This window comes from Apaloderma vittatum, unplaced genomic scaffold (assembly GCF_000703405.1).
Source record: "Apaloderma vittatum isolate BGI_N311 unplaced genomic scaffold, ASM70340v1 scaffold13395, whole genome shotgun sequence".
NCBI lineage: Eukaryota > Metazoa > Chordata > Aves > Trogoniformes > Trogonidae > Apaloderma > Apaloderma vittatum.
The window spans coordinates 5,552-18,928 of NW_009716581.1; the positions used below are offsets into that span (position 1 = coordinate 5,552).

General features: G+C 40.2%; 1 protein-coding gene across 1 annotated transcript; it reads left to right on the forward strand.

The window, feature by feature from the left end:
- Nucleotides 1–841: 841 nt before the first annotated feature.
- Nucleotides 842–10,490, forward strand: LOC104267317 (inducible T-cell costimulator-like). The gene is made up of 5 exons (XM_009869592.1): nt 842–900; nt 6,772–6,810; nt 7,940–8,278; nt 9,680–9,792; nt 10,397–10,490. The coding sequence occupies exons 1-5, from the start codon at nt 843–845 to the stop codon at nt 10,484–10,486; spliced, it is 639 nt and encodes a 212-aa protein (XP_009867894.1). The 5' UTR covers nt 842; the 3' UTR covers nt 10,487–10,490.
- The last annotated feature ends 2,887 nt before the right edge of the window (nt 10,491–13,377 follow it).

Genomic DNA, 13,377 nt, shown 5'->3' on the forward strand with positions numbered 1-13,377 from the left:
ATCCCAGCTCCCACAGCCTGTCCTCGTAGCAGAGCCCTCCTCTGAACTCTTTCCAACAGATCCATATCCCTCTTATGCTGGGAACTCCAGAACTGGATGCAGTATTCAAGGTGGGGTCTCACAAGAGCAGAGTAAAGGGGGAGAGTCACCTCTTGTGATCTGCTGGCCACACTCCTCTTAATGCACCCCAGGATGCTGTTGGCCTTCTGGACTGCAAGAGCGCACTGCCGGCTCACGTTGAGCTTCTCATCTATCAACACTCTCAAGTCCTTCTCTTCAGGGCTACTCTCAACCCACTCTGTGCCCAGTTTGTATTTGTGCCTGGGATCGGCCCAGTGCAGGTGCACTTCGACTTGTTGAACCTCATGCAGTTCGCACTGGCCCATATACAGCAAGACCATCAGTTATGTAACAAACTGGTAGGGAGAAAGCAGGCTGCCAGTTGCAAATATGCATGCATTCTAAGATAATTTAAGGAACAAGTTATTGAGCATGGGTCATCTGCAGGAAGTGTACTGTAGAGACTGTAGCCTCTATCACGATAGATTTAACCAGAAACAGCCTTTGCAGGAGTGAACATCAAACATAAAGTCAGAAAATGTTTCGTCTTCCTGTCTATGACAGCAAATCATGAGATGGGAAAAAAAAATGCAGCAAGCTTCACAGGTGTGGGCGACAGCTAATGCTGACATAGCTGTAATGTAGTCAGGGGTTAAATTACAAAGTCTTTCTGATTATCATATAATTTCCCCCATTGCCCACAAACCACTTCCTTTCTTGCCCATGAATTCTTCCACATCTTCACAGTAGACAGAAGGCTGGTGCCTCAGCGTCAAGCAAGCATGAAGTCGGTTGCTGTAACTTTCTGTGTCCTCTGTTTTCATTTTGAAGCCCTGTATGGTGAGTAGCATTTTTGATTATTCTCCTTTCAGTAGATGTCTCTACGGAATATAACTAATGCAATGAGTGAAGACAGTAAATGAGGCATGAGTTTGGAGGAATAGAGGTAATTAAGGGAAACAGCTGCAAAAAGATCGGTCTCATCTTTAGTATCACTAGAGTTGGTGGAAAGAGTATTCCTGCCAGTACAGGGCATTTGCTCTGAAACAAAAAAGTACAAGTTTCCACTGTTTATATTCTTTAGCTCATCTGCTCAGTGTTACTCTTTAGCTGTTTAGACTACAGTGCTCCAGCCGGCTTCCTTCGCTCGGCATAAAAGTCTCACAGCAGCATGATGGTGAGTGGCTTAATAAAGAGGATCCAAGTTATTGAAAAACCTGCTCTTGTTTGGGCAGGGAATTTTTATACTATAAAAAATGTATATGGCATGGAAGAGTAGATGAGATTGTTTTGGTGCAGGCTTGAAATGCAGACTGACTTAAAAGGTAGCATAGCATTTCTAATGCTGTGTTTGAGAAGGCACATGGTGACAACACCGATCTCAGTCCAGCTGTAGACATGGATGTAGCATTTTATAAGATTCAGTGTTTTTCACAGCTACGCAAAGTAAAATACTAGAGCTCACCTTTAACTGCAGCCTCTCTGAAACCCACATATTATCGTGCCAGGATGAAAACAGAGTTAATATCAGATTAAGAAGAGTCTTTTTTTTCATATGTGTAGTGTCCAAGGATTTGGTATGATGTGCTGTACCCGAGTAAGACGTGAGGTTTAGTGCACACAGTTACTAAGCATCATTTCAACATGTTTCTTTGAAGGTCGTCCTAAGGGCTATTGAGTGTGTTTCCTTCTGAAATTCTAGTGATGTAGGATAAGTTTCGAGTGCCTCTGTAGAATTTAAGTACTCCTGAGGTTTCATACAGAATTAAAGCTTTCATTTAAAGTAAAACCAGTTTCCAGCTCTTTCAACAATGGAGATACCCTTCTGAAGGTTAACTAGTATACCGAGTTTTCAGATAGATTGAAAAGATGCGTCAAATCACAGGGGGAAGGAGGATGGGATCAGTATTTCTAAAGGAACATGAGCTGCTGTTTTTCTCCTTGAATAGTTATACATAAATCTACTAACAAAAAATCCCATCAACTTTGTTAAATATTCCTCAGGTAGTCAATTTAGCGGGTATACTTGACCAGGATGCTTTTATATGTGGCTGGAGCTGTCTAAAAGGCCATTCCTTGTGGGAAAGAACAGGCTGCATTTTTAAGGGTGCAAATAATTATTCTATCTGATACCCACATTTCTCCTTTCTTTCGTCTTCTTTCAAATATGGCGGATAGGATTTGGGGATGGGGCTGAGGAGACAGCAGGAAAAAGATTCTGCCTGTAACAAGAATTGGTATCTCTCAAGTTTTTTATGTTACAGTCCTTTCAGCATAAAAATACTATTTATTGTCATTCTCACTAAAACCAAAAGGGCTGCAAGAGGTCAACTTGGTGTAAGACACGGTAGCATGATGCTCACATTTAGAGAACAAGCTAGCACTCCAGAGAGTGCTGTCAAGCACTCTGGTGAGTTTTGAGGAGTAAAAGCAGAGTAACTTCTAAGATTTGGGTGGGTTTTTTTGACTTAGTTAACTTTTGATCTACGCATACTTTTTCCAATGTAAATAGGTCACAGAAGGTGATATATTTGTATTATAATTTGATAACCCAGTTGTGATAAAGAAAATGTTTATAAGAGCATGGAGCCTTCCTGGTGCCTGTATAGAAACAGAGGTAATGAGATTTTGGAGTACAGAGCTGTAGATTCCATAGCACTTGAGGCCCTTGCTATGAAATGTTGCACATGAGGTTTGCACGCCAACATTTGCAAAGTATTATCACTGTTCACCCACAGCTCTGTTGTCAATACAGGAGGAAGTCATGGTCATTTCTTAGAATGGTGTCTGAAATATTATCAGGGCTGCTGTGTTAGTGGTGTAAGAGTTTCTGTATTTCACAACATACATTAGACCATAAAAACAATTCAGTTTATAGATGGCTTCCTAGAGTAATTCTGGCTATTACTTGCTTTACCCAGAAGCACTACTTTCGTCATTCTTGACTCTTGAAAGACAGGAGCATGTTAGTTTTAGGCATAGGACTTATGACACTGAATTGACAGTGTCATCTTTCAGAGTGCCTTGAAAGGTCAAAGCTAGGTGTGGGGTTTCTTTATGCATCTAGGATTAAGAAAACAAATGTATTTTTTTAAAGGCAGGGTCTGCACTCTCCTTGCTCATCTTTTGAGGCAAACACACCACAGTGAAATTATGCTTGTTCTTTTTATCAGCAAATAAGTTTTCTGAGACCTAGGGCAGATAAATAGCAAGAAAACCAAGGAAGAGTGTTCCATTCTCCTACCACAAACCACAAATTTTAAAACTAGTTGTAAGTGTATTTTAAACTTCTGCTAGGACTAAAATGAGCAATGGATTGATGATGTTTGCAAATAGCATTGGGTCTGCCGAAGAGAAAGCTCAGAACTGCAGTCCCACTAAAATGAGAATAATTTGCCTTTCATTGGCCTCTGTTCAAGCAGACTACCATAGAAATTCCCAAATCTCTACCAAAGTGCTTTGCCTCTGCGGTACAGATGAAATTGAAATGGAAACGTACATGACTGTAAATCCATGTATGCACAGAATGTACTTGCACGTGCACTTTCATGATTTAACATAGAAGGATGTTACTTTCATGCACGTGTTCATCTCTTGGATTCACATCGGAACCACAATATTCGTCTTGACACTCTTCTTTACATGAGGTGAGCCAGGCACAACTCAGAGCCACTCCACAGTGTGACACTGCTATGAAACGAATGAAAGATTTGTTTCCTCGTGTCTCAAAACCTTCATATACAATTGAATTAGCTCTTTTATGAAAAATACCAGAAAGGAACCTTAGGGTCAAATCTAAGCATTTTTACTACTAAACCAGTAAGATTCTTCTCTTCATTTTCAACAATAATGTGATGTAGTCTTTTATTCACATATTTTTTTGAAATAGTGATAGGGAGGTTTAGTGAATGAATCTCAATATTATTGGACATTTTAACCTCAGTTTCTTATCTCCCATTCCACTAAATGTACATTTACTCTGACTGTAGCTTGGCAAATGACAGACATCCCAAATGTGTCTGGCCATTAACCACAGAGTGTTACAGGTCTGTAGGATTATCCTAGGAGTGAACCAATGCAAATGGGCAGAGGAGAACAGCAATCAGGCATAGGGAGCAGGAATAAGCCACATTTTAGTATGCAATGAGAGCATTCACATTAGGAGCTGATGCAGAATAGCTAGTGAGTTGGAAATTCGTATTGGATCTCACCCATAGTGGTCATTAATGTAGATAATTTTGTGTTTTAATCTCAGGCACTGTTAATCTCATTTTAAAATGTGCTCCCTTCATACAATGCTAAGCACATTTTTCTGTACAGTCACTTTCTTCTGAAGAAAAAAAATGGTATCACATTTACCAAAATGCTTATTCACAGAAATACATTACTGAGTCCTTCTTGAAAATAGGCAGTTAAGGCTTCCAGGCCTGAGAGGATACAAAATGATCTTTCAGCTTGCCACAAGGTCACATGAACTACATGCTTAATGACCTCTCTCTGCCCTTTTCCATTAAAAACAAGGATTCAAACCATGTTCCCTGACAAACATTTTAAACCACCCAGTACAAAAGGGCAATTTCATTAGCTAACAGCAAAACTGAACTGTTCTCAGAGGCAAACAGAGGAAGGAAATCCAAAGCTGTTGCTTCAGCGCTCAGAGTAGGGCAGCCCCATGCTCCGCTGTGGCACGGGGGAAATGTGGCACCGCATGGCTCTGGCGCCACCCTGACAGAGTCAGCATCTGACTCTCCCCTCAGATGACCGGTGACAAATGTGGAGGCCTCAGCTGCAGGTGGATGCTTCTCAAAAGAATCAGGTCAGCTTACATATTCACCATGCTTCCTAGCTTCTGCTATACCAATACACTTGGTTTTTTGCTTCCCTTGCCTAAATAGTTTGTCTGCTGTTGGGCCTCATTTTAAAGGTATATGTTACTAAACTACAGGCCATCAACCTACAGAGCATTTTAAGAAATCTTTATTTCAAATGCTGTTCTCATAGCAGCTGTTTTCTTTCACCATGCAACATACAAGTTATCAAGATCTGTTTCTTTATTTGACCTTTGCTTTCAGCTTTTCAGACTATGTACCATTATGAGGGCTTGCACTTTTTGTATCTGTGCCTTCAGTGTATCTGGAACTCTATTTCACTTTGATTTGGCGAGCTGCGTGTTTTGTCTGCCTTATCTTTGCACCAGTGGTACAAGATGCCAAATACCTTGTCCATTATCACACACTTAAGTAATAGTCCTGAGAGAAGTACAGATATTAGAGCTGTCACTGAATTAGATAAGGGTGCTGACTGTGCACAGTAAACTAGGAAGACTGTGATAACTAAGAGGGTAAATCAATCAAAAAGCGATAACAGTTTCTATCGCTTTCCAAATGAGCACCACAAAGTGTCTTCCAGAAGTCCATTAGCTTACGTGTCGCACTAAAATATTTTAAACGAGTATCATTCATTGCAATGCTCTTGCCAATGTATTAACTGGGAAGTAATTCATAGAAGGAAAAATATGGGCACTGAAAAATTGGTTCTGTCCAGAAAGAGTTGAGAGTGTACAAAGGCACCCAAAAGAGAATAATCTCTGTTCTTGTACATATGCAGGCTGGATGTCAAAGATGGTAGGTGCCTTCGGAAAAAGACGATTTATACTGTGTAATCAGTGCAATACCTGGCACAGTTGGGGACCTACTCTGTGTAGATCTAGACTACCACATAGCAGAAACAACAAAAATAGGATGGTACGCCAAAGTCTTTAAGTTTTGCCCCATATTTTCTTAGCAACATAAAATCAGTATGTTTCAGTACAACCAGCCTCCAAAGAGGCTACAAGAAAGCAGGAAAAGCAGATACAGGTTTTTTTTCTACTTGCCTGCAAACCTTTAATTTTAGGGCACTGTAAAAAGAAAAATTTGGAATTAAACACTATCAGGCTGTGCTATGCTGCCAGTACTGATGTACAAGCCATTTCAAAGTGGTACCTGCCATCAACCCAGCCAGGAAATTCCACTGTCAATATTGCCAGAGTGGGTGGTGACAAAGGCAGTGGCTTAAAACACAGATCCAGAGCACTTTTTAAAAATGTGCCTGTCTCGTCTAATGAAGACTGCATATGCACAATGGATTGAATCATAAAAAGGTTGCAACTGAAAAAGGAACAAAACTGTATGCATTGCCTGAATATTTTCTTGCTGTATGTATTGGAGCATCTTCCAGATATTCGTTCTGGATACACCATAACAAGATGGTTTGATGCAGTGTTGAGCTGTGGGGGAATCTTCTGTTAAACAAAAATGAGCACTTTGTTCTGGAAACGAAGTGTAACGCTGGCTCATGGCAGACTATGGATCCAAAGCATGCTCTTTTATTTGGGGGCAGATTTCCTCAGTATTTTAAGGAAAAATTTACTTTCATGTCAGCTTCTATTTATGAAGTGCATTATTACTTTGCAGAGGTGTTTTAAGAATTTGTAAATTTTATATGTATGATCTATTAATTCTTGCTCAATGCATTTTCTTTCTACTTTTTTTTTTGTATTTCTTGCTTTCACCCCATCATATGATTTTATAATATAGCACAGACAGGATTACATAGGCTAATGACACAAATTAGAAAACAACTTCAGCATCTTAACATTGCATGACTCAGCCCCTGTTCCTATAACTTTCTTCTTGAATTTTAAATAGGAAACAATTTTGTATTTTTCAGGAGTTGATAGCTGCTCGTCAAGACCATGCAAAAATATAGGTAAGGCATATTTGCGTAAGTTGGTTTACGGTTTAAATGCCTTTCTAGATCAAAAAACATTGCCCTTGAAGAATAAAAAAGTCTTTTTTATACATCACACTTTAACACATTTTTGTCTGAGGGAATTTCCCATGCTACTGGTAGCTGACTTTGCAAAGTCAGACTGTGAGACAGCAGGAGGTCAGTTTATTTTCTTCAATAAATTTATAAAATGAGAGTTGCACAATATCTGGGAATTTTTCAGACAGTTGTTGGAAAGGTCAAATGTCATTTTTGGGTTGCATGTGAATGCATACACACAGTGACATTTGTCCTCTACTTCCTGCACTATGTTAGTGACAATCATAGAATCATAGAATTATTAAGGTTAGAAAAGACCTCTAAGATCATCAAGTCTAACCATCAACCCAACGCCACCATGACCACTAAATCATGTCCTGAAGTGCCACATCTACTCGATTTTGAACATCTCCAGGGATGGTGATTCCACTACCTTCCTGGGAAGCCTGTTCCAATGCTCACCACTCTTTCAGTAAAGAAATTTTTTCTAATATCAAATCTAAACCTCCTCTGGTGCAACTTGAGCAAATTTCCTCTCATCTTAAAGGTGCTATAGCCAGCTAAGTTACTGGGTTTAAACTTCATATCATGACTCAAGCAATTATTTTGAGTTCACAACCCATTTAAAGTTTTCAGGTACATAATTAGGGTGCAGATTATGAACAGAGAAAATTATCATAACGTTCATCCCACCTTGTTTTATATATGAATAGGACAACCAGTCTGAGGCAGGGTTTGTATGTCTGCGTAGTGTTTGGTCCAAGGGGGCCTTCAAACATTATCAAGTAACTCACTGATGCAATGCTAACAATGAGCTTACCAGCTTTATAGCAGATAACAGGCCAGGTCTTATCTCATTTATTTTCTCAGTAATGTCTGACATTACCAGAATGATGCACTGGTATTTCATTGTACAGGGTCCTTTTCATAGCCAGACTATTCTGAGTACATACATGCCTTAAGTTTCAATCGCATGGCTCACTTGCTTTGTTTAAATGAGGTTCTTAACATTTTAGGGATTTTTTCATTGCTATGTATGTGACTATACTTACTGTTTTCATGTCTTCAGATCAGCCTCATGTCTCCAACTCCCAGGTAATGGTGGAATTTGAAAATGGAAACTTCAAGTTCACATTCCCCAACCCCAAAAATGTGAGTGAGTTCAGCATGACCCTCTTCAAAGGGTATGACAGGAAGGAGATCTGTGCACTCCATTTGAGTGAGGAGAAAGTTATCCCCAAGAGTAATGTCACCTACTGTCAGACAGAGCATTCAAACAGCACCACCACTTTCATTCTTAAAAATCTGGAAAGAAAGCATATCGACACGTATACCTACTGCCTGGAGATATTCTTACCTCCTCCTTATAGAGATTGCCGACTGAAAGAAACCTATTTGTACATCCAAGGTAAGTTTATTTCTCTTCTTCCCTCACTTCAGTTTACTGGTAGGTCAACACTGGGCACAGCTGTGCTGCAGTGAAAAATGGGACTACATCTTGCCCAGATATTTCCAAGACAGCTTGAAACTGCTTAGCAGGGGGCTGGCAACAGTGGAGCTGGCCTCTCCATATTTATTGACCTTGGGCAGGTTTTGCAGGCCATGCTAAGCTCTGCATATTGTTGGCTCCCAAGCTAGCTAGACTACATCTTCTGGCGTGCCTGCAGCAGAAATTTCCCATTGTCCATTTTCCAAGCTGCTGAGTGTAAATGTTAAGTTTGTTCCTAGCTGTGGAAAAAAATCCATTTTGAGAGCTATCTTCATGTGCCTAGGATTAAAAAAAAAATCAGCTGTCAAATATCTGTGCTAGTAGTGATATATGGAACTCTCTGACGCCACACTGATGTGAAAAAGATGACGTTCACTTCTCTGAACCAGGCCTTTAGCTTTAGAGCCTTCTTTGAGCAGAAGAGATCAACAGCTGAGGGGAATTTTTGGGCTTTTATCGAGAGATAAAAAGCTGAGGAGAATTTTTGGGCTTTTATCGAGAAAGGCTTGGACTAAATTCAGAACTAAGTCACTGCGCAGGCTTTCATTTTGAATTGCCTTTCTCTCAGTGGCTCTTTGGCAGATTAAGCTGAAAGACTTAATAGTGATTTTGCTCATGCAGTATCTTGGTTCTCCATATAGTTCAACTGCAACATGGTACTTCCTCTTGTCCTTCTTTTCGCATCTCTCAGTACCAAGACTAAACAAAGACAAAAGCTGAAGTGCTAGGGCTACAATTATGTGGTTGGGTGAAATTATCTCTAAGCCCTCTCTGAACTTAAAACAGCTTCTCAGAATCAAGCTGTGACATCCCTTTTTGTTGCCCATTTCAATTTGCACGGATACCCAGATGCTCATAGCTATTGCCACATGTTTCGTGCCCGATCATATTTACTCCCAGATCTTGGCAAGGGTAATCTTGTGTCCCTCTGCTTGCCTTCCTACCCAAACATGACTGCCAAAAGTCCATCATTCTTTTGACCAGGCTGCCCTTCAAACCACTTGTGGTACTCACTGAATATAAGCTTAAGCCTCACTCAGATCTGAAATATCATCATGCCTGGCTTAGTTGCTTTTCAGTCTACACTTTGAGTCCTGTGTACCAACAGTTTCACCTCTCCTTCTGGAAAACTGTTCTGCTTCATGCTGAATACTCTTTTCCAAGGTGGCTTTTCACCTCCCGAAAATCCTTCTCCAGAGCCCACTTTTGCTTATTTTATTAATATGAAGAGAAGAGGGGAGAGAATTTGAAGTTATCTCTAGGGGCAGGGAGGAATGCAAATTATCAGTGATGGCTTTTTTTTTGCCTCCCCGTCTCCAGATAAGGAAGACTGCATTTCTCTGGGACTCACACCATGGATAATTATTGGCCTGATCATGTTTGCCATGATTTCCTGTGTCTGCTGTGTTGTAGCCTGTTGCTTAAGGAACAAGGTAAGCAAATTCTGCGGAAGTCTCCTTCCAAGGGTCATGGATGGGCAACTTGATTTAATGAGATTTAGAGGGCGGGACAGGCACATACTCAGTCAGCACATGATGTGTTTTTGACAAAGAGACTGAGTTGTTAATTTACCACTGGCATTTGGTCATTGATGACAGCAGCTCAGATTTAATTTTTCTGAGACAGAATTGTTCATTGATTTAAAGGCTGGGAATCAAAGGAAAGAGGAGAAATGCTGCACGAGTCAGCAAAATTCCTTTGATAAGCAATTCACCTGGTTGTTTTCTTCAAAGAGGGGAAACAAATCATCAGTGGAGCAATTTCAGCTCTATTCTGGAGCAGCATCACTTATACAAAGAACCAGTCTGTTCAGGAAAGAAAGGAGGCCGTGGACATTAGTTATTCTTTTGGGCAATATGTGTTTTTCATTTTCGATTTGTTTAATTCCAAGTTTTCTATGTGACTGCCTGTCTATTCTGACTTCAATATTCCTACTGAAAACAGTCAGAGTAACTGCCCTACTTAAAGAACAAAGGCAGAAGTGGCAGAGGTTAGTGACTGCAAATTAAATTCATGGCATTTTCTCTCTGTTGGCAGAATCAGCAGTGTGAATCCAACTCCCATGAGTACAACAGTGAATACATGCCCATGGCAGCAGTGAATGCAGCTAAAAAACCAAAAATCTGAGGTTGTAATAAGCCTAGTTGTACTTGTACTTCTGCTTGTATCTGTTGCGAGGCTTCTTCTGGGAGGGAAAGGGCTGCTTTCTGTGTCTCCTCTTGATTCTAGGTCAGTGGATAGGAGGGTGGGATTGTTGCAATATCTTGTTGATAGAGTTCATGCTGCCATGTAGCAGGAAGAGGAAATGAAAAGCACGATCTCTGGAAACCCTTTTAATTGGAAGGTGGGCTGGTTCCTAGAAATGCCGACTGCATCACATTAGTGCAAAGTAATGATCTTATGCATGAGGAAGAGATGTGAAACTGTTCCATTCAGTTTGTTCACATGATGAATGGTACTCAAAATCTCTCTGAGCAAGTGATCTACTCTGGTGTTACTGGCTAAGGGCAAATAATCTGCAGAGAATGAAGAACTTGCTAACTACTTAAGTCCTTGCATAGTAGCCAGAAGCAGTTTTGGATATGGAACAAAAGCAGAATTTGAACTGATTCAGACGTATGGGGGTTGCATGTAACTAATTCTCCATTCTTATTCCAGGTATAAGTTGTGGCATGGAAGTTCTAACAGCAGAGGTTTCCAGCTATTTGAACTTGGACAATGGGAAATTAGCATTTCCTCACCTTTCCCAGCCTCCCTAAGCTCTCGTGATGGTCCTAATGCTCAGTCATGAGACACTCACTTCAGTACTGTTCTGAGATGTGTTTTGCTCTAGCCTTGTGTGTGTTAACTGGCACTCTGCCTGATCCACTGACTTGTACACGAAGTGCTAACAGTATGTTAAAGATGCCAGCTTTTAGTTGAAGAAAATGTAGTAAGTTTGCTTGAGAGTAGATTCACCTTTTCACTGAGAACAAAGAAAACCAAACTACCTCCAATGCCAATCCTTATGGCACAGCCATGAAGCACATGCCCTTTTGTCAGGGCTAATTTAGCCTGATGCTATTAATTCATCCTCTCCTTCTCTGTCGAACTTCTTAGCACCACGCTAGGAGCATGTGGTACGCACACATGCTCTCCTGCACCAAGCAGGGGAACAAAATCTGAGAGAGCACAGCAGAGACTTTACTGTGACGCTGTACCTTAGGTATGTGCACCTGCCTTTTTATATTTGTGCTTTCAGTACATCTTTGCCTTTCACACCTTGGGGCTCCTATCATTTAATTAAATTTTGAATTCTTTTACTAACAGAGCAATATATTACAAGAGAAATATATTGCAAGACTGCAATTGTTCTTTAAATCCATTCAAACCTTCAGGATCAGTCCCTAAACTAGGAGACACAATCTCTCCTGTTGACATGTCTTGAAGCACGAAACCAACACAGTCCATAAGATCAGTGTATTCAGGGACCCTGCATTACAATTATCTTTCTCTTGTGGTTTGACACAAAACCTTTACCACTTCCCGGGTGGGTTAAGGTTACTTGACCTGTCTCGGATTTCTCAGAGCTTTCAGCATGAATGAAATGGTCAATCCTTCATGCTCCTTGTGAAATCCATCAAAACTCTGACCATAACTGACCAACTGGGAATCCACTTTGATATGTTGCCAGACGCCATTTGGCTGCTGGAAGAAGAACAGTGCATTGATTCTGAGTCTCTCTGTAATTCATCGACAGAACAAGTATCAGTTTGAGGACAATATTGTGAAAGATACGTAGCCTGCTTGGTTCAAATTTGATAGGGCAAACAGGGACCATCAGGCATGAAGATGACATAAACTGGTATGTCAAGAACAGGGTTTTCCTCAACAAACACCTGAATACTTAGAAGCATTGCAGAGAGAAGATGTAAATTGTTAACTGTGACTTTAAGCAAAGGGGGAATGAGTAAAGCATCAAACAAAGTGGAGACTGCCAATTCCACAGTGAGTATCCTGCTAAGGAAACCAGCTCCTAGGCAGAGATGTAGAGGGGCAGCCTGGCATGTTGGGTAACATTACACTATCTTCTGTTGTTCTGCCACATAACCTTTGCCAAATCACTTGATTTCCCCAGCAAAAAACCCTTTCCTCTGTACATCCACAAATACACCAGTTTCACCATTCAAAAAAACCACTGGTGAAATTACTGTCTTTGAAAACTATTGCCTTTGAGAATCGTTAAATAGCTAACCTCTACTGCCTATGAGAAATGCTGAATGCAAGATCCCGTGTAACAGTGGAGAGTCCCCTGGAACATTTCACCAGACTGAGAAGAAAATTAGAGGAATAAATAATTTCTGAACAAAGGAAAAACTTGAGGTTTGCCTTGCTCTTTGCCTATCCAGCAGCAATGCTGGATAAAGGACAAATGATGAAAGCCTGGACAAGGTAGTTCAAAATGCATACATTCTACTCTGGAGAGATAAATCATTTATTCTCATTGTGACAAAGTTTGGAAGTCTCAGGTTCCATCACTGCTTTTTTTGTTTGTTTGTTTCTTTTTTGGAAAGAGATTTTTGTTCTTAATAAAACATTTTTTTATTCTTCCATATGTCTCCATGAGAAAAGTCCATGCATGTGTGCATGTTGTGTGAAAGAAATAAGCTCTATAAAATCCACAGTGCAATGGAGAGAAAGTACAGGGTAATTTATCCTTTTATAGCACCTTATGTGGGAAACAGGAAAAGGACTAAGGAAGAAAAAATATTTTAAAAGAGAAGACTGAGAATTTGGATCTTTTTCTATGCAGTGAGGTAATGACGGTGTTTGGATCTGTTTGTTTCCTTTTCTTTTCATGACAAGTATTTTTTCATATTGTCCCATCTCTTCATTCTTTCTTTTAATCCCTTATGCAGTATACAGGTAATGTTCAGGATTATTTTTGGACATTTTTCAGTTTCTTTCTGCCATTCTTCAATATCTCCAAATCAGAAGGAGGTAGAAGAAGGTAAAGGATGGCAGAATCAGAAAAAAAA